The sequence below is a fragment of the Anguilla anguilla genome, chromosome 8 (genome assembly GCF_013347855.1).
Source record: "Anguilla anguilla isolate fAngAng1 chromosome 8, fAngAng1.pri, whole genome shotgun sequence".
NCBI classification, from domain to species: Eukaryota; Metazoa; Chordata; class Actinopteri; order Anguilliformes; family Anguillidae; genus Anguilla; species Anguilla anguilla.
In genome coordinates, this window is record NC_049208.1 from 32,483,233 (window position 1) to 32,501,555 (window position 18,323).

General features: G+C 41.5%; 1 protein-coding gene across 4 annotated transcripts in view; it reads left to right on the forward strand.

Moving 5' to 3' along the window:
* Positions 1 to 18,323, forward strand: part of LOC118233805 (collagen alpha-1(XIV) chain-like) — a 73,121-nt gene that overhangs the window by 32,144 nt on the left and 22,654 nt on the right. For all 4 annotated transcript variants that reach the window (XM_035429778.1, XM_035429779.1, XM_035429782.1 and 1 more), the window contains 12 exons: positions 2,376 to 2,505; positions 4,725 to 4,847; positions 5,394 to 5,543; positions 7,328 to 7,444; positions 10,174 to 10,320; positions 11,672 to 11,743; positions 13,905 to 14,044; positions 14,952 to 15,075; positions 15,996 to 16,139; positions 16,328 to 16,492; positions 16,715 to 16,753; positions 17,361 to 17,499. In XM_035429778.1, the coding sequence (XP_035285669.1) occupies positions 2,376 to 2,505; positions 4,725 to 4,847; positions 5,394 to 5,543; positions 7,328 to 7,444; positions 10,174 to 10,320; positions 11,672 to 11,743; positions 13,905 to 14,044; positions 14,952 to 15,075; positions 15,996 to 16,139; positions 16,328 to 16,492; positions 16,715 to 16,753; positions 17,361 to 17,499 (1,490 nt within the window). The remainder of the gene's footprint in view (positions 1 to 2,375; positions 2,506 to 4,724; positions 4,848 to 5,393; positions 5,544 to 7,327; positions 7,445 to 10,173; positions 10,321 to 11,671; positions 11,744 to 13,904; positions 14,045 to 14,951; positions 15,076 to 15,995; positions 16,140 to 16,327; positions 16,493 to 16,714; positions 16,754 to 17,360; positions 17,500 to 18,323) is intronic.

The following is an 18,323-nucleotide window of genomic DNA, read 5'->3' on the forward strand; positions in this document are numbered from 1 at the left end:
ACTCCCGCTATGGGATGGCTGAACTTCATTTGCTAGTCAGTTCAGTCTTAACTTGATTGGCTGTGATGAACTGCCAGAACCCTCTGAGAGATGGCCTTGGTTCAGAAGCTCCAATTTCTGTGTCAGATTCTGTCTGCAAAAATTCTGTCTGAATTTTCACTGTTGCAAGCTCATCAGGCATTGTGATAAACATCAAAGTAAAATCATATGCTATTTTTTAAATGATTGACCTCTGCATGCACTTTATGAAAGTGTGAATTAAGGTGTGAGTACTAATGCTTTTTCGATGTAAGTTTTTTTTAGATTTTAAAATCAAATGGTTTTGCTGATCTGTTTGATATTTTAGACTCGATAAGTATGTAATATTGCTGGAAAAATGTGGGAATATAAGATCTGTCTCTGACACTACACATGAAAGAATTAATTTGCTATTCTTTAAAACTAAAGAAATAAGAACTCCTCCAAGAGGCGAAGACTGAGTCTGTTATTTACTTGTGATCTCAAATGTAATTTTGGTAACTGAGACCATGTGAGAACATGTTGAAGAATACTGTCTGTGGGAACTCTTTGTGGGACCTATTTGTCACACACTGGAATGTTTCAGCACCACAGGCCTGGTGGACAGTTCCACTAACATGAACTCGGTACAGGAAAGTCCATCCCCAAAGAGAAGCTCAGCTGTTCAAACATGGCTTAATTCTGTTCCTCTGGTAAACTCCTGTTGTAGATTGGTTGCAGAAGAGACTATGAATATTTTATGTGTGGCCCATGCATTATAAAATCTCATTTCAAGCAATTAAATTGCATTCAGTCTGATCTCGGCCTGGACATTCAGACAACCAGAAATGCCAAATATATTTTTATTATTTTTTATTATGGATTTGTCAGGCTGAATACTCTGGCTTGTCATGATCATGAAAATACATGGACAGCTAAGGCTAGAGGCTGCTTGCCTGGGAAACAAACACAGGAGTGAGGCCACAAATGTCTAGAATGGATAAACAACAGCAGATCCTTTTTCACTTGATTACTGCTTCAATATAATGGACAAATATCATAGTATGTTAGCCTGTACATTTCATCTTATAGGTAGCAATAGACGACTGAGTGTTTGAATTGAGTGTATAAGAAATTAGGTTTATTGTTATTGTAGTTTTGTGGTTTCATATTCATGAACCTTCCTTCCATATGTCGAGGCAAATTTGAGTACGCCATGTTTTAATTTCCATATATTTATTGTTTCCAAAACATCCTGGGCAATGAGTACATAAGGTTCTTGAAAAATTGTTTTCATAGTGTTGTGTTATAACATTGGCATAATATTTAGTGACTTTGAAAGAGCATTATGCAGCAGCTTGGTAGAGCAGATAGCAGACAGCAGATGTTCACTGTACCAAAGTTAAAATAAACAACATTATAAATTGTTAATCTGCCTAGCTGGCGCTAACAGGACTAGTACAGTGAAATTTTACATTTTTGTGTTTTCTTTGTCTGCAGAATTAATTTTTTTGTCCTTGATTATGGTAAACTACTGAAGTGTCGCAATAAATGTTTATAACCATTGTTCAACTTAAATACAGGAGTGAAAATGTCTGAATCTTTGCCAAGTTTACTGTGCAAGTGCCAACATCAAAGGCCTCTGTTGTGCAGTGAACTATTTGATTTGCTTGATTCCCTGTTGCCTGGGAACAATATGGCATGTCAATCATATGCATCACATCGACAGGCCACCCATTTAAGGTCACAAAGGGAGGGCAGGTCACTGTTTTCTTTTCATTTTCAGGATAAGGTGGGAAAGTTATGGCAGGAAAGTTGTAAAAATCGGCAGCAACTATTCAAATCTGAGTATGAAACCTTAGTCAAATGGAAGTGTCAGCCAAACACAGCGACTAATTCTTTTTGTTAAGATAACTGTTCTTTTAGTGCTATTAAACCATGCTGGCACAAAACCACTCTGACAAAGAAAGCAATGATTGGCTTTCTTATTCCATAGGGACACTACTTGGGCCCTTCTGGGCCGTTGAGTACTGTTTTGGAACTCTTCAGAACCGTCTTATCTGAACCCAGCCTGGAAGCCTCTTAGATGCGGATAGACTGAAACGCAGAGGGAGCGTGTGAGCACCGGAGTCTGTTGCTCAGAGATCAGTCAGTCTCCAGCTCCAGTCAGGCAGCAGATCTGCTCAATCGATGACCTGTCAGCGGTTTAGATTATAATCAGCAGAATGAATCCCCCCGCGTTCTCGCGAGCTCCCGAGCACGTTGGTGAACCCCAGAACCCTGAGTGGGGGGGGGGAGGCGCCGCTCTGCCTCGCCTGGTTGCTGTGGTAACTGCTGCATGTGCTGCGGAATTTTGACTCGGATCCACTGTCGTTCAGGTCATGGTGCCCAGCCCCAAGAACACCCTCCTCCTGCAGCCCCTGCTCTCTGACACCGAGTACAAGGTGACCGTCACGCCCATCTACGCTAATGGCGATGGTATCAGCGTCGTCCGCATGGGGAAAACCTGTGAGTGTGCCTTGAAACTATACATTTTAAAGAGTTTGTATTTGCTTATATATTGCTACCTATAACTATAACCAATATATGCATAGAATAACCTGAGCAGAGACTCATTTGTGCTGGGTGTGTGGTCCGGAAGTCCAATACCATTTCATCAGTTATTGTTTTTCTTAGAGCCTTTGTTTTCCTACGATTAACAGCTAATAGCATAGTTTTGCCTGCTTTTGTTATTTGCAAGGTACAAGGTCCCAGAAACTGATGCAAGTGAATACTTTTTCTCAGGTCATTATATTTATTGTAGGGTAGGGAAGAACTAATAAACAAAGCTGTTAAATGCTCTGGAGTCCCCTTTATTGATTTAGTTCTTTACTTGTCACTTTCAGATTTGTAATCAAACAATTCACATGTGGCTAAAATTCAGATTCTCGGCTTTTATGAGGTATTTCTATACACATTGGTTTCACCATAGCCCGCCAGTTCAGGGCACCATAATGTTCGGGACATATTAATGTTATGTAAATGAACGTAGTCATGTTTAGTACTTTGTCGCACATCCATGCAATGACTACTTGAAGTCTGTGATCCATAGGCATCACCAGGTGCTATGTACACTTCATGGCCAAAAGTATGTGGACACCTGACATCCAACATCTCATCCAAAATGATTGCCATTAATATGAACTTAGTCCACCCTTTGCTGCTATAACAACCTCCACTCTTCTGGGAAGGCTTTGTACTAGATGTTGGAGCATTACTGCCGGTATTTGCTTCAATTCAGCCAGAATAGCATTAGTGAGGTCGAGCACTATCATCAATGGCTCACTTGTCGTCATTGATGATATAACATTAATGATGTAATCTGGCAGCAGCAGAATGAATTCTGAAGTCATAGATGAGGGAGGGTGCTTTGGATCTTGGGCAGTTCCTTTTGGATTCCACACTTTGCTCTTTCCATCACTCTGATCCAACAGAATTTTAGTCTGATCTGTCTTTAAGACACTTTTCCAGAGCTCTGCAGGCTCTTTTAGGTACTTCTTAGCTAATTGTAACCTGGCCATCCTGTTTTTTTGACTAACTAGTAGTTTGCATCCTGCAGTATAGCCTCTGTGGCTCCATTCTTGAAGTCTTCTGCAGACAGTAGTCACTGACACATCCACGCCTGCCTCCTGAAGAGTGTTTCTGATCTGTCGACAGATATGTCTGGCAGGTGTTTGTGGGGTTTTCTTATGGTGGAATTTCTTCAGTCTTCAACAATAGAGGTCTTCATTGGCCTACCGGGTCCTTGGCAATAACTGAGGTCAACAGCGCTCTCTCTCTTCTTAATGATGTTCCAAACAGTTGATTTTGGTATGCCTAAGATTTGGAATATGTCCCTGACAGCCATTTGTTCCAAACATTATGGTGCCCTAAAATGGGGAGCTACGTATAAGTGCTGTAATTGCTACATGGTGAAACCAACTTGTAAAAAATACCCTTTAATAAAAGCTAAGAATCGTCATCTTAACCACATGTGAAATGTTGTATTACAAATCTAAAATTGTGGAGTACAGAGTCAAATCAAGGAAAAGTATGTCTTTGTCTCAAACATTATGGAGCTCACAATATTTATTTATTTATTTATTTATTTATTTGAGGTACGTACGAGTGTATGTCCAGTCTGTTGTCCCTAATCCACAGGAGACAAGGGGTTTTGTGGGTGTATGATAATGTCTGTCTCTTTGAATGGGTCTTCATTTTCACACTGATTTGTTGTTTTGCAAATCTGAAGAGAAAGTGAAAAACTGCAAAATGATTATAGGGGTGATTCAGCTTAGCTGTCCTGTAATAAAGTTATATGAAAAGCGTGTTTCATTCGATCACCTATCTCGTCCACTGTCCAGAGAATTTCATCTGCATCGTCTGCTCTGGGTGTCTGTACAGAGTGCCCAGATTTAGGACTGCTGGGGCTTGAGGATCATTCATCCCCAATGCTATAGCTATACTGAGTGCTGAAGTGCTAGCCCTTTTCTGCTCTCCACCACTGATTTTCCCGAAGTCTAACTTTCTCAAGCGGCCCTACTGTTTGTCCACATTTCATTACTGGTTTGTAGCTGGTATATTGTTAACGCCGCTGCCTTTTCCCTTTACTTCTATTGTATGTGCAGTGTGGCGTTTGTTTAATGCTGCATACGAATTGCCCTCTGGGGAGAATAAAGACTGAAACTGAAACTCTTGTCCCTGTGAAGTGCCTCTCTCTGCTCCCCGGAATCTGAGGGTGTCTGAAGAATGGTACAACCGCTTCCGCATCACCTGGGACACGCCCCCATCGCCAACCATGGGCTACAGGATAGTCTATCAGCCAATCTCCGGTAAGTACCAGTGCAGACCAATCTTTTCATATATATTGACGCATTTCAAATGCATTAATTTCAGTCGCTGTGTAAAAGATATCTTTAAATGGGTGGTTGTGATAAATGGTGAGGGGCAGTACTGTGTGCCAGGAAATGAAAGAGTTCACAACTTGACAAACGGTTTCCAACTCTGTGGGACCAGAGAGCAGTGATTAGTTAGAGTTGTGACGGAGACCATTATGAGGAGAATATTGCTTAAAACACTTTTGAAAATGGGAAATCTATTGAAGCTCAGACATAAATTACCATGCACTCCTGTATTGTTTGAAAAGAGAAAGGAGAAAGTCATTTCACCCACCTACATTCACTTGAGTTTAGTGAGAGCAGGGGCCACCAAAAGCAGAGTTTTAATTTTGACTGTGTGTTTGCCTGTGCTTTTTAATTTGTAATAGTCCCCATCCAAGCCAGTGGAAATGATTATTACTGAGAATGCCGCAATTGGGTGAATGTCCATGGTGGGTGTGGCCAGTGCAGGGCAGAGTGTTGATGGTCTCCTGTGTGCAGCACCAGGACCTGCCCTGGAGACCTTTGTGGGCGAAGATGTCAACACCATGCTGATCCTGAACCTGCTGAGCGGGACGGAGTACAGCGTCAAGGTCATCGCCTCCTACACCACGGGCTCCAGCGACGCGCTGTCCGGCAAGGCCAAGACACGTGAGTCCATGGCGGGGCCGGCCCGAAACATGACCTCCCCGTGCCTGTCAGCAGGGTTGGATCATAGAGCATGTGAACTGTATGTGGCACAAGCTATTGTGTGTGTGTGTGTGTTCCAAGAGCCCTATTAGAAAACAGATTGTGTGAGATCCAGTGTGTTCCAAGAGCCCTATTAGAAACCTGATTGTGTGAGATCCAGTGTGTTCCAACAGCCCTATTAGAAACCTGATTGTGTGAGATCCAGTGTGTTCCAACAGCCCTATTAGAAACCTGATTGTGTGAGATCCAGTGTGTTCCAACAGCCCTATTAGAAACCTGATTGTGTGAGATCCAGTGTGTTCCAACAGCCCTATTAGAAACCTGATTGTGTGAGATCCAGTGTGTTCCAAGAGCCCTATTAGAAAACAATTCCTAACAGCCTGCTTAGACACTGGCCTGATTTTTACATGTCCCAGTATGACCTTTGTAGAACACCTGAACCATTGCCTGCAGTACTTATCCCTAATTTGTTTGCCTAATATTGATACTGTACAGTACAATGCAGTATTTGTGGCTTTTTGTTAAGCTCTTAAAGTTACCCATACATCATACTGTGGTATTAATGGTTGACTTTTAAATCAACTGAACTTTTCATAAATTTGCTCTTGTCTTATTTCGCTCTAATAATAAGATTACGACTATGGTGATGTCAGATAAACAGCACTGCTTAAAATTTTATCTTTGATGCTCACATACAGTATAGTGATTGAGGTCCTCTTCTGACAGATGCTGGTAGATATCAGATATATAGATAGGATGTGAGTGTAATCGTATGACTTTGCATATAAATTTGATATCACTAGATGAATGAGTAAGTAATATGTCTGTGATACTCTCTTCAAACATGAAGAGATAACCTTCCACCCAAATCCAATAATGCCTGTATTTCAAAACAGCATTGTCTTGGCAGTGTGTGAGCATTGAATATCCTTTTTTAAATCTGTTAAAATAAACAGCGCACCAATAGCTTGTTCATGGGAAATTATTTAATTGGAATTCAGTGTTAAGTTTTATAAAATAAGTATTCAAAATTGAATGTTGGATCCAGGAAGCTGACTGCAGTAAATCATGGGCTGTACCTGTATGCTTCATGTACATCTGTATGCATCATGCATTGCATGAGGTGTATGCATATTGTATGTGCACATGTTTAAATAATGCAGTTGACTCTAATTAGTTCTACAGTGAGCTCCATCAATTATGTCTAGCAGACTTGAATCCCTTTATGCATACATATACTGGTCATTAAAATAGATTAAGAAGATTATATTTCTGAGTTCTATTACTTCATTAAGACTGAAAGGAGTGTTCTTGTTGTTTGTCCTATTTTGGCATATTTTCATTAGCATTTTCTTTGCCTGCCCTTCAAACAAAATGATATTTCTCTGTAAGATCTTGCCCCATTCACAAGCGCTTGAATATCTGTGGCATAATTTATGGTAGAAATGTCTGTTGTATCATTAACTTTAACATGTTCAGGAACCAGCCTTTTAATCTTCATTACTCATTTAATTTAATTTCAGCTAGTTTGCTAAATTAAATCAATACTGTCGTCAGCATCATGCATTGAAGGTAAGTGCCAGAAAGTGTGGTTTATTAAGGCAAAGCACAAACAATTTTGTAATTAAAAACAGAATTGGAATTGTTTCAGAAACATATACATCATGACTGTATTGCTCATTGTTTTAAAGTGTGTTTTGGCCCTGGTCTAATCTGTCAGGAACATGTTTTGTGTTCCCTCACAGTGTACCTGGGCGTGACCAACCTGAACACATACCAGGTGCGCATGACCAGCATGTGTGCTCAGTGGCAGCTGCACCGGCACGCCTCCCTCTACCGGGTGGTCATCGAGTCCCTGCTCAGTGAGTACGCCTTAACGCGCTAACGTTTCTCTGCCAATATAGCAGTGCTGTTAAAGAGAGAGCCTTGTGTGTGTGCGTGTGTGCGTGTGTGTGTGTGTGTGGTACACAGCACCAACAGTGTAAAGTACTGAAGGTTATTGGTTCAAATCCCTAATGGGATGGGATGTCTGCTGGATTACTTTTACTGGTAAGAAACAGCACCTCATGAATGCATTCCCAAGGACACATTCTCTGTCCCCCAGTTACCTGAATAATTTGTAAGAATAATATCTATTATTCAAATCTGGCTGTGTCGTAGATTTAGATGTTGACTTGCCAGGGAAAGGCTGGCTATCTGTCAGACAGGGATTGTGCATCATTATAAATTTGTCTCAGTTGATTTCTGTTTTATTTCCTCTTTATTTTTCTGCACAAAGGATCCTGTCTGACAGTGATTCTTTAAGCTGTTCAGTTTTTAAATATCTCATCATCTGCTTAATCCTTCGTCCCCGTCTGTATGTGTGTATGTCTGATCACAGCTGGAGATTTCTGTCAATATTGAGATAAGATCTGTCATTCAGTGGCTTCCTCTCATGAGCATTGGACGTAACAGGCTTTATTTAAGAGATTAAGTGGAGATATTACAGCAGTGCTTGTGTGTGTGTCTCTGTGTGTGTTTGTGAATGGGCCCGTGTGTGTGTTGGAGGGAGGGTAGATGTGTGTGTGTGTGTGTGTGTGTGTGTGTGTGTCCGTGATTACAATTAACAGCCTCCTCACCGTCTTGGTATTTAATCAGAATGTGGTTTGACGGGACATTAATAGCAGAGTCAGTTATGTTTTTTAAAGCTGTGGAGCAAAAAAAAGGGACTCTGTTTGCCCTGCTGATTAATTTGAGATGAGGTGGCATTAATGGAAGTAATTGTAGCCTGCCACATTGTGTCTGTTCAAAAACATGAAGCAACAAAGAACAGAAACATCTTTCATGGGGCTTTTGTTTCAAGTGTTTGATGCTTTGAACCTGTGTAGTTCTTATGCTTCTCGGTTCTTATCTTAAGAAACAGAGTAAAACAAAAATTTGGAGCAGAACAGCGAGGAATTGTTCCATATGACTTCCCTTTCAAAGTGGTTTAAGTGAAACTAATTGTCATTCTACAGACTACACTCAGAACTGAAAATAGTCTCTGGGTAATGTCATTGCTAAGGGAAGGAGCAATGTTTTTATTTCATTTGTCCAGTGCACAATGAGCACTTGTCTGCTGCTGGACCAAACAAGACGGCTTAAAGAATTAGGTACATTAAGCCTTGTACTTGCTAAGTCGGTGCGCCGCTGGTCTGGAACTCTGGGTATTCTCTGAGGCAGGTAATGTTCATGCAGAAGTCTCGTCTCTTTTGTTCGGTCATTTAAAGGCAGACTCTGTACATACTGGATTGGTCACATTGGGAGTTACAGAGTGCACAGAAGCCTGATAAACAGCCAGAGAAACTTCTCTTGCTTTTAGATCTGGTCCTGAAATCGGTCTAAACACAGAATACTGTGCCTTTAATTCATCTCCACTTAGCATTAAGCTTTTTTTTCCCCCCTCTGCACAGAATGTTTCTTTCATCTCAAAACTCGGATTGCTGTCGAAGAAATTTAAAAAAAGAGTTAAAGTTAAAGGCAAACATTGTGGTGTGACTGAACCAGGGCTCTTTTGTACTTTTCCAAGTCTTTACATCTCTCTGTCATGCTTTAATGTTCAAGCTTCCTTGAGGCTTGCAGTAGCAGCATATTGAATTACATCAAATTGAAGGTATATGAAAGAAATACAGTTATTATACATACACACATAGTTAGAAAAGAAAATCCTTTAGTCCCAAATGAAGGAATTGCCGGAAGGAAGGTTTGAAATTACAGCTTAGGGATAAAGAATTAAAAGATGCCAGCTGCATGGAAGACCCTATAGTCAGATTACCACAAGACTGCCATGGGCTGTAGGTTACTTAATATTTGAATAATCTTACAGTCTCTGTAAGAATGGCAGATGATAATGAACAACACTTGCCCAATTTTAGTCGGATCTCCTGTTCAGCATGCTGCAGGATCCAAGTCACTGCTAATTCTAGCCACAGGCAAACTCATCATCATGCGAAAGTAATGTCATCCTTAATTCAAGCTCTTAAGAATTTCGAAAATTGGATCAAAAAACGGTCTTTAAATTGTTAATGAAATATAATTTAAACATGCCTTTCTTAAAAGATGTATGGTAGGAATGTCTTAACCTACCGAAGGCATACATTTGAACAACTGAACATAACATTTTGATGCTTACAGCATAGCAATTTTAAGGTTGTCTTTTTTGTGAGATGAGACAGAATCTTCAAATACAAGTTGCACTGAAATGCAAGTAGCCACATGAATGTTTTAAAACTATTACAAAACCTGAATTGTAAAAATCATTTTTTTTCTATCTGGATGTTTGGAATCTTCATCTGTATTTTGACAGCCCAATTATCTTCTCAGTAATAGTACTTATTTTGTTTTGAGTACCTCCAGAAATTTAAAACAGAATGCACTCAGAATAGATGAAAAATCAATCAGGGTGCCTGTATGATTTATTTATTTATTTACTTTACCAGGCTAGCATCTGCTATGAAGTTTCCAAGCTGTAAAGTGAACATTGCTACCTCGAGTATGGATATTAGTACATCCCCATGCTCAAAATAACATGACAGGCTGCGGATTGTTAATGACAACACTTGAATCATTTCAGATGGACAAAGACAAGAAGTGAGTTTGGGGGGCGGAGCTTCCAGACACTGCTTCTACAACCTTTCACCCAACACCCAGTACAAAATCAGCGTCTACGCCCAGCTCCAGGAAACTGAAGGACCGGCGGTCGTCGTCATGGGCAAAACCTGTAGGTGTTTCTGCCGAAGCCTGCCAGCCAGCCTCCCTGTATTCATACGGTGTCCCCAGAGCCTGGACAGTGTACATTAGAGCAATGCTGTGACAATATTGCGCTTCAGCTGTGAAGCAATAAGACCATGTAGGAGAATTGACTTCTGTCTCGAGGGGGGCATTGTCAAAGCCCGCAGAATTGCTCTAGGGCCTGTGCTATCATCTCCCCTTCCCAGGTATGTGTGTTTGCATTGAGATGCACGATTGCACACAGCGTGTAGACCAAGATTTATTGCTTTGTTTTGACGCAAATTAAAACTAAAGCCCGGCTAAATTGCCATGTGTTCCCTCCTGGAAAGCCCAAGAGCGCGCTATCAAATGTAATTTCTACCACTCGCAGCCACCTGATTTACTGCTGCAGTGAACCAGCGATGTCATCAGCAGGGCGCACAGAAACGCAGCCGTTCGCTCCTCCCGAAACTTCATTCAAATAAAATAAGTCTATTACATGAGTATCTTAATCATACATGGACATTAGGATTTAGTGATACTGCTACCCACTGTCATCGTGTTAGTTGCAGGGTCATTATTGATTTTTGTGTATTTTCTTCTTAAAAGCAGGTGCTGTTTTAATAGTAGCCAACTTTAATACAAATAAACTGTTTCTGTTGACTTTACGAATGCAAATTTTGAAATAAATTTCAATTGCTGTCTTAAAAACTTTATAACTGAAATGAAGACTTATCTCAGTAACAGTCAATTGTGCTGCGATGGGAAGTTTGGGGAACAATTGTATTTTTTTATCTCTAATTTGGGATGCCAAATCAAACCGTTAGCTCTTCCCATCATTGCAGTGTCCTCTATCAGTTCAGTAGGTCAAACACTAGCATGTGTATCCTCTGAAATGTGATGTTCGTCCATCACTTCCTTCTACTCGGGTATAGCTGCCTTGCTTTGCTGTGCGGTTCCTGCAGTACAAAAGGCAGTAGGTCACTGGTGCCCCATCACTATGGCGATAGCCTGCTGACCGAAACCCTCATGCCCTTTTCCGCGATGGCCAATCACGCGTTACACTGCGGGATTCTCAGCCACGGGTTGGTGCTGGCACTGTCCAGATTCAACCTGTCAGGTGTATCACTGAACTAAGCACAAACTGAACTGAACTGGCCATTGAGGAGGACCAGAGAACAATATATTTGTGGAAGGGATGCCAGTTCTCTTCTTTGTTTTTCAGACCTAATTTGCTGTTAGTTTATCAATCTGATTACCTAATGATTTGTTTATTGTAACGAGGGAATGGAACAGTACCATAGTATGTGCAGGTGATAACTGATCTGTAACTATGATTTGTGTGTTTCCCTGATGTGCAGTTCCCGTTCCAACTGCAGCCCCGACTGTGCCCCCGACAACCTCCCTACCCACCATTCCTCAGCCCAGAGAAGGTGAGGAAAACCCCTCTTTTGCCTATTTTCTCGACAGCCTGCAAAAAAATGCTGCCTGTTTTTGATTGAAATATGGTAAGTTGGTAAAATTCAGTCAAAACCTTTTATGACATAATCAGCACATCTCCGTTTGATGTTACTAGTGTCGTCAAGTACGTAGGGGTGTGCAGAGATGTCATTATCTGTATCTGTATCTGTATCCGTTCAACCAACAAAATTGTCTGTATCTGTATGTGTATTCGGATAGAATACAGTAAGTGGGCGTGGTTTAAACCGGAAGTCACGTTAAACCTAATATTCATTGGCAATGCAATGGCATACATTTCATCTCTCTCTCTCTCTATTTTTATTTTCAACTAAACAAAGTTTTATGAACTGTCTGAACCCCAGCACCCCCCCCCCCTTTAACTGGGGTGCATTGAACAAGCATAAACAGAAAAAATTATTTTATAAATCGAAATCTTATGTTTTGCATTGGAAATAGAAACTATTTACAGTAAAATATAGAAACATATTCTTCAGTTGAAGGGAATAATCTTAAATTTCAATGATGCTGCGTTCGCGTTTCTTGATGTGTTAATGTTACTGCAGTTCGCTCGGGAAACGTGAATTATTACTTTACAAAGGTAATTACATATAACCTACAGCCTACATTAACTTTTTTTTGTTTTATTTTTTCCCCTACTGAACTAAGTTTGGATAGACTACAAAACGTCTGATGTCCTCATATTTTCCCTTGGTGGCTGGATTTCGTGTTCATTATAGCCAAGAACTATGACTGATACATAGGGCCTACAGCATGTTACATCTTAAACGGATGAATATTAACTGAAATACAAGGTAAAACGTCGGTTTTTTCAATATTTCGACTGGGTTTTTTAATGGAGGAAATTAACACATACAGGTTCAAAGCTTGATTTTGATGTATAGGCTGCTGGGGTTTGAAAGAAATCCAGCTGCCACACCAGGCTTGTGTCTCGCTAGCTCCCGCACCTCCTCCTCTATGCGAGAGTTTCCCTGAGTGATAGCCGGGAACGGTCTCAGCCCGCTGCCTGCTTTGCGCTGACTCGGTGGGGGCGACTACAGAATATACCGATCACTTTTCAATAATGTGTAGTAAATGAAACGACTAGTTAGTGAAATCAAAGTCCTATATTGCAAACAGAATAGGCATTTTTATCTAGTGGCCATCCACAATGATATGAATCGATTTGAAGAAACATAATCTCTCTCTCTCTCTCTCTCTCTCTCTCTCTCTCTCTCTCTCTCTCTCTCTCTCTCTCTCTCTCTCTCTCTCTCTCTCTCTCTCTCTCTCTCTCTCTCTCTCTCTCTCTCTCTCTCTCTCTCTCTCTCTCTCTCTCTCTCTCTCTCTCTCTCTCTCTCTCTCTCTCTCTCTGCCCGTGAAACGTTAGATAGAGGCTATGAGAACTCGACATGAAGCTGACTTTTTTTTCCGAATAATTTTTCCGAATACGAATAATAACGAGCAACTTCGTGTAGAAGAAATATCTGTTTCCATCGCATTATTCGTGCTTTCCCAAATACAGTATTCGGATTCGGATACATCCCTAGTACAACGTACTGTGAAATGTAGATTTTAATACGTTGTTAATCGCACCTTAATTCACATTTGAACGTAGGACTACTCAAGCGATAATGTGGGAAATATTGTGAATTCAGTGAAAGGCAGTCGCAGGGCTTTAGGGTGAAGCGCGCTTGCCTTTAAATGAATGGCTGCATTCTCTTGTTTCACCTTCCTGTGGAATTCTGGTCACATCCTCATTAAAGCTAATTGCAAAGTCCTTTCAGGTGAAATCCATACAACCCATTTTCCCTGCTGGTACGTCCTGTTTACCCGGGACTCATCAGAGAAACATTGGCTTTTGTTTGATTTCCCTCCAGAAGACGAGAAATGTTTCTTATCGCAAAAAAAAAAAAAAAATTCAAAGACAAAAGGGCTCTGGTGAGGGAAAAAAAAGATGACCCAACGGTAAAAAGTCCGCCATCGACTGGCTGCGTTTGATGTAAGGTGTTGATATTGTTGCCGTGGGGATTTTCCATCACTTCTCATCTCTGCAGGGGTTGGAGGGGAAAGAGGGCAGCTGTGCTCTCTTCCCTCACCCGACTCCCACCCCAACCTTCTCCCTCTCCGCCCTTTCAGTGTGCAAAGCGGCCAAGGCCGACCTGGTCTTCCTGGTGGACGGGTCCTGGAGCATCGGCGATGACAACTTCCACAAAATCATCCGTTTCCTGTACAGCACGACAGGCGCGCTCGATCAGATCGGCCCGGACGGGACCCAGGTGAGACCCTGGAGACGCGGACGGTGGGGCTGGTCCGCTGCTTCTGACACAAGTCAGATGCTTTAACATAGTCCGCGGCATATTTCTAAATGTAATTTGAGCTATATATAGCTTATTAACATATTATTTGCCCTCAATCTGTCAAATAGTCTTGCTTTGTAGATTAATTTTACGATGTAAAATGCAAGCAATCCAATTGACAAAAATGGATTAAGACGATAAGGTCTGGATAAGGTCTAGTTTGGATTAGCAGGGATGGTTGAAGTGTAGCAGTCTGCTCTTGCCGTATCGAGAGCAAGGGGGAGGTGGCTGTAAGATCGGGTGTTGGATTGTCAGGCAGAGACTGTCACGTTTATCCCGAGAGCTTCAGACTGCATTGTCCGGCACTATCTATTCAACCAGGCTTGTGAATGAGAAGGAAAGGCTTTTGTCAATATCCTCATGTGGAAGGAAATGGGCCACCAATGCGCCTCCTCGCCGTGTGGTTACTGCACATCAATAGAGCTCAGCACATTTGTGTGGACCTGCGGCCTGCAGGTCTTATGCTGGGAAAGCCAATAAGGAAAAGCAGTTTAAATGCCTAATAGATTTGAAATGAACAAAGACTGGGTGCTGTATTAGACCATTGGTGATGGTCCAGTTAGGTCAAACTAAAACTTAAACATCTTGCTTCAAAAGTCACCAAAATATGAATGCCGAACTGTATTTATCTTACTGTCCAAGTAAAGTGCAAATGTTGATTGAGTTTTGATTAGTGAGACTCAATACAGAATACAGATGTAGTAAGGAAACAACATGGAGGTAGAGATTAATCCTGTCGTATCTGAAGGGCCGTTTCAGAGAGCGGGTGATGGTGGTCGTGCCCGAAGCATCCCCCTTAAAGGGCTTTTCCTTTTCCCCCCGATAGGTGGCCATCGCTCAGTTCAGTGATGACGCCAGAACGGAGTTCAGGCTCAACTCTTACAATGACAAGGAGAGCCTGCTGGAGGCCATTCAGCGCATACAGTACAAGGGAGGAAACACCAAGACAGGCATGTGCTGAGAGCGGGGATGTGTTCAGAATGTGTGTCTGTGTGCAAGAATGTGTGTCTGTGTGTAAGAATGTGTGTATGCATGTATATCCTGTGTTCATCTGCCTTCCTGCATGTTCAGCACTTGTACATGTATTTCTGTGTGTGTGTAGGTGTGTGTGTGTGTGTGTGTGTGCGCCTGTATACCAAATGTGGTCTTTTCAGTGCATTTTGAATTACTCAGATGTGATTACACAGATGGTAAAATAAATGGAAATGGAGTGACATTTGAAGAGCTGTGTGGATAGGACTCTTAGTTTTAGCTTGTCTGCCTCTATTTTTGGCAGCCAGCACATTAAAATTGTAGAGAGATCAGTGAGAGATGCAGTGATGTCCAGCTTCGGTCTGGTGAGTTATTTTTATGGTCCAACCTTGCCATTATAAAAAGATACTAGCCATAACAATCACGCAATCATACAAACAAAGCAAGGCTTTCAGGAAAGCAAAAAAACTGAGTCATTATTTTAATATTTGTATTGTGAGTGCTGAGCTATGCTGAGTCACCATGGCTGGAGACAATTGATGCAAAATGACTGAATTTCTGTCAAATGAGTCAACTGAAACACCAGTGATTGCCTCCATTATGCAGTTTTGCTTCAGTAACAAAGCTTTTTTGTTACTAGGTAAGCAGCACCCAAAAACAGTATATACTTGTATTGCCAATTTGTTTGAAAGACTATCGCTTCGCCAAGAATGTACCAATTCAACTGTAAAGCAGATTTCACTTGTAAATAAACACATATTTTAAAATATATTCAATAATATAGTGTATATGTAATTTTTTAAAATTCAATTCACATTTTATTAACTAACATAGACATAGTTTTATAAGATTATTTATGGTATTACCACCATCTCTCTCTCTCTCTCCCTCCCTGTAGGACGAGCGATCAAACACGTTAAAGACTTCATCTTCACTGTGGAGGGGGGCATGAGGAGGGGCATCCCCAAAGTACTGGTGGTGCTGACAGATGGCCGGTCTCAGGACGATGTCAATAAGGTTTCCAAGGAGATGCAGATGGAAGGTGCGTAACCCGCGGCAACCAACGTGCATCCTTCCGAAATGTGTTGCATTCCCCACTGCATTTAAGAGGTCATAACCTGTGAGAACATGAGAATGCTGAATGATAAGTGCAGGCCATTCCACCCACCTAAGGTCGGCCATTTTGTGTTTCATTCACCCCCCTGCTTTCGATCGCCGCTGGCCCCTCAGGCTACATCGTCTTCGCTATCGGGTTCGCGGACGCAGACTACGGGGAGCTGGTGAGCATCGCCAGCAGGCCCAGCGAGAGGCACGTCTTCTTCGTTGATGATTTAGACGCCTTCAGGAAGATCGAGGAGCAGCTGGTGACCTTCGTCTGCGAAGCTGCCTCAGCAAGTGAGTCATGTCGTGCTGCCTTGGAACTCATTCAAGATTTAGCAGTGGGACAGTTTTTGATAGGTCACAGCAGTGTGCCGTGTTGGTTTTAGGTGCACTTGGGGAAATGTTTTCTTTGCCGAAGAGCGAGTAACTTATTGTTGCTGGAGAATAAATATGATGGAATGGCTTTTGAATATCATCATTGGCAGTAGCGTTTTAACGTGAAACCTCTCTTTCTAGCGTGTCCCTCTGTCCAGATGAGTGGCAGCACCTTAGCAGGTGAGAGAAAAGATGGCGACCTTAGACGATGGACTGACCGCCATAGAAAATGACTGCTATAGAAACGGACCCCTGGAGAAAAACAGACAGTACTAATCTATGGCCACAGATGAGATTTGCAACTCTAGACATTCAAAGATTGAAAGTCCATGATGCTGAACTCGCTGTGGAGAAAGTGAAGCCCTTCCAGTTCCCTTTCATTTTTCAGTAATTATTATTACTTTGTGTACCTGATGTCAGGATTGACTTTGAATCAGCAATGCAGACTTCCACAGCCTGTCGTACATAAGCTCTGTAGTCAGGCTTATAGTAAGAATGACAGAAAGACAGTCCTCGGGGCATCTATTACTGAATTAGTCATTTGCCCAGTTTCATGCCCAGATGTTAACTGAATCAATTACGGTTAGACACACAGTAAACACTTCAGTGATAATTCAGCTGTTACAGAGCTTATATGACCCCAAAAGGAAAACAGTTTAACTTTTTTTCTGTACAATGTGTATCAGTGATAGTTCAGCATTATGTCTCCCAGGATTTAAACCCATAGCCATCCGTTCAGTGGTCCAGTTCTACTTGGTGAAGGAGCATTTTGTCATTTCCTCCTTAGGCTTCCGGATGATGGAGATGTTCGGACTGGTCAGTGGCCAGTATGCAGGTGTAGAGGGCGTATCCATGGAGCCCGGGACGTTCAACAGCTTCCCCTGCTATAGGCTGCACAAGGATGCCCTCATCTCCCAGCCCACAAAGTATGCATTGTCACAGGGAATGGATGGGGGTTACATAGGGAATAGTGAGAGAAAACAAGGACCAAAATCAATTATGAGTTTATGGTTTTTAGGTTAGTGAGAGTCATGTGATGTAACCATTTTCTGGTCCAAATTAGTAAAATATTTATGTATAGTTAATCCTTGCTTCTAATTGTCTTTTTTAAAAATTGAACAGAATTGAAGTTATTTTGTATCTGATTCTATTGTAAGTTTGTAAGTTTCATGACCTAGAGCAAATTAAGGTTTGTCATTAACTATGACTGTTCTTTTTTTTCTTCGCTTCTCTTGGGGAGCTAATTTGGGTACATAACTCCCCAATTAGTAATTGGTACTAGTAGTGAAGGAAATAACCAACATTTGCCTTTTTGTGAGTCAGGGTTACTGGTAAATGTTGACTGAATCCAGGCCCGTGTGTTTGTTTCAGAATTTATTATCTGATTTATGTTGCCTTGAGGGAATGTTGTTCATTTTATTCCTGTGATGTCTCTTGGCATTATAAAGGAATTTGTTCTGTATCTGTAGTCTCACAGGTCAAATAGAAAAAAAAGAATTATTCTCAAAAGGGTTATTATTTTACAATGTGCCCTAGACTGTGGGACCAATTTATAGCCTACTACTGAAAGTGTGCCCTGCAATAGATTGGCAGCATGTCCAGGGTGTATTCCTGCCTCTTGCCCAATGCACGCTGGGATAGGCTCCAGCACCCCCCGCAACCCTGCTCAGGATAAATGGGTATAGATAATGGATGGATGGATAGATGGACTACTGAAAGTATTACATAGATAAAATACATTTTAACAGGC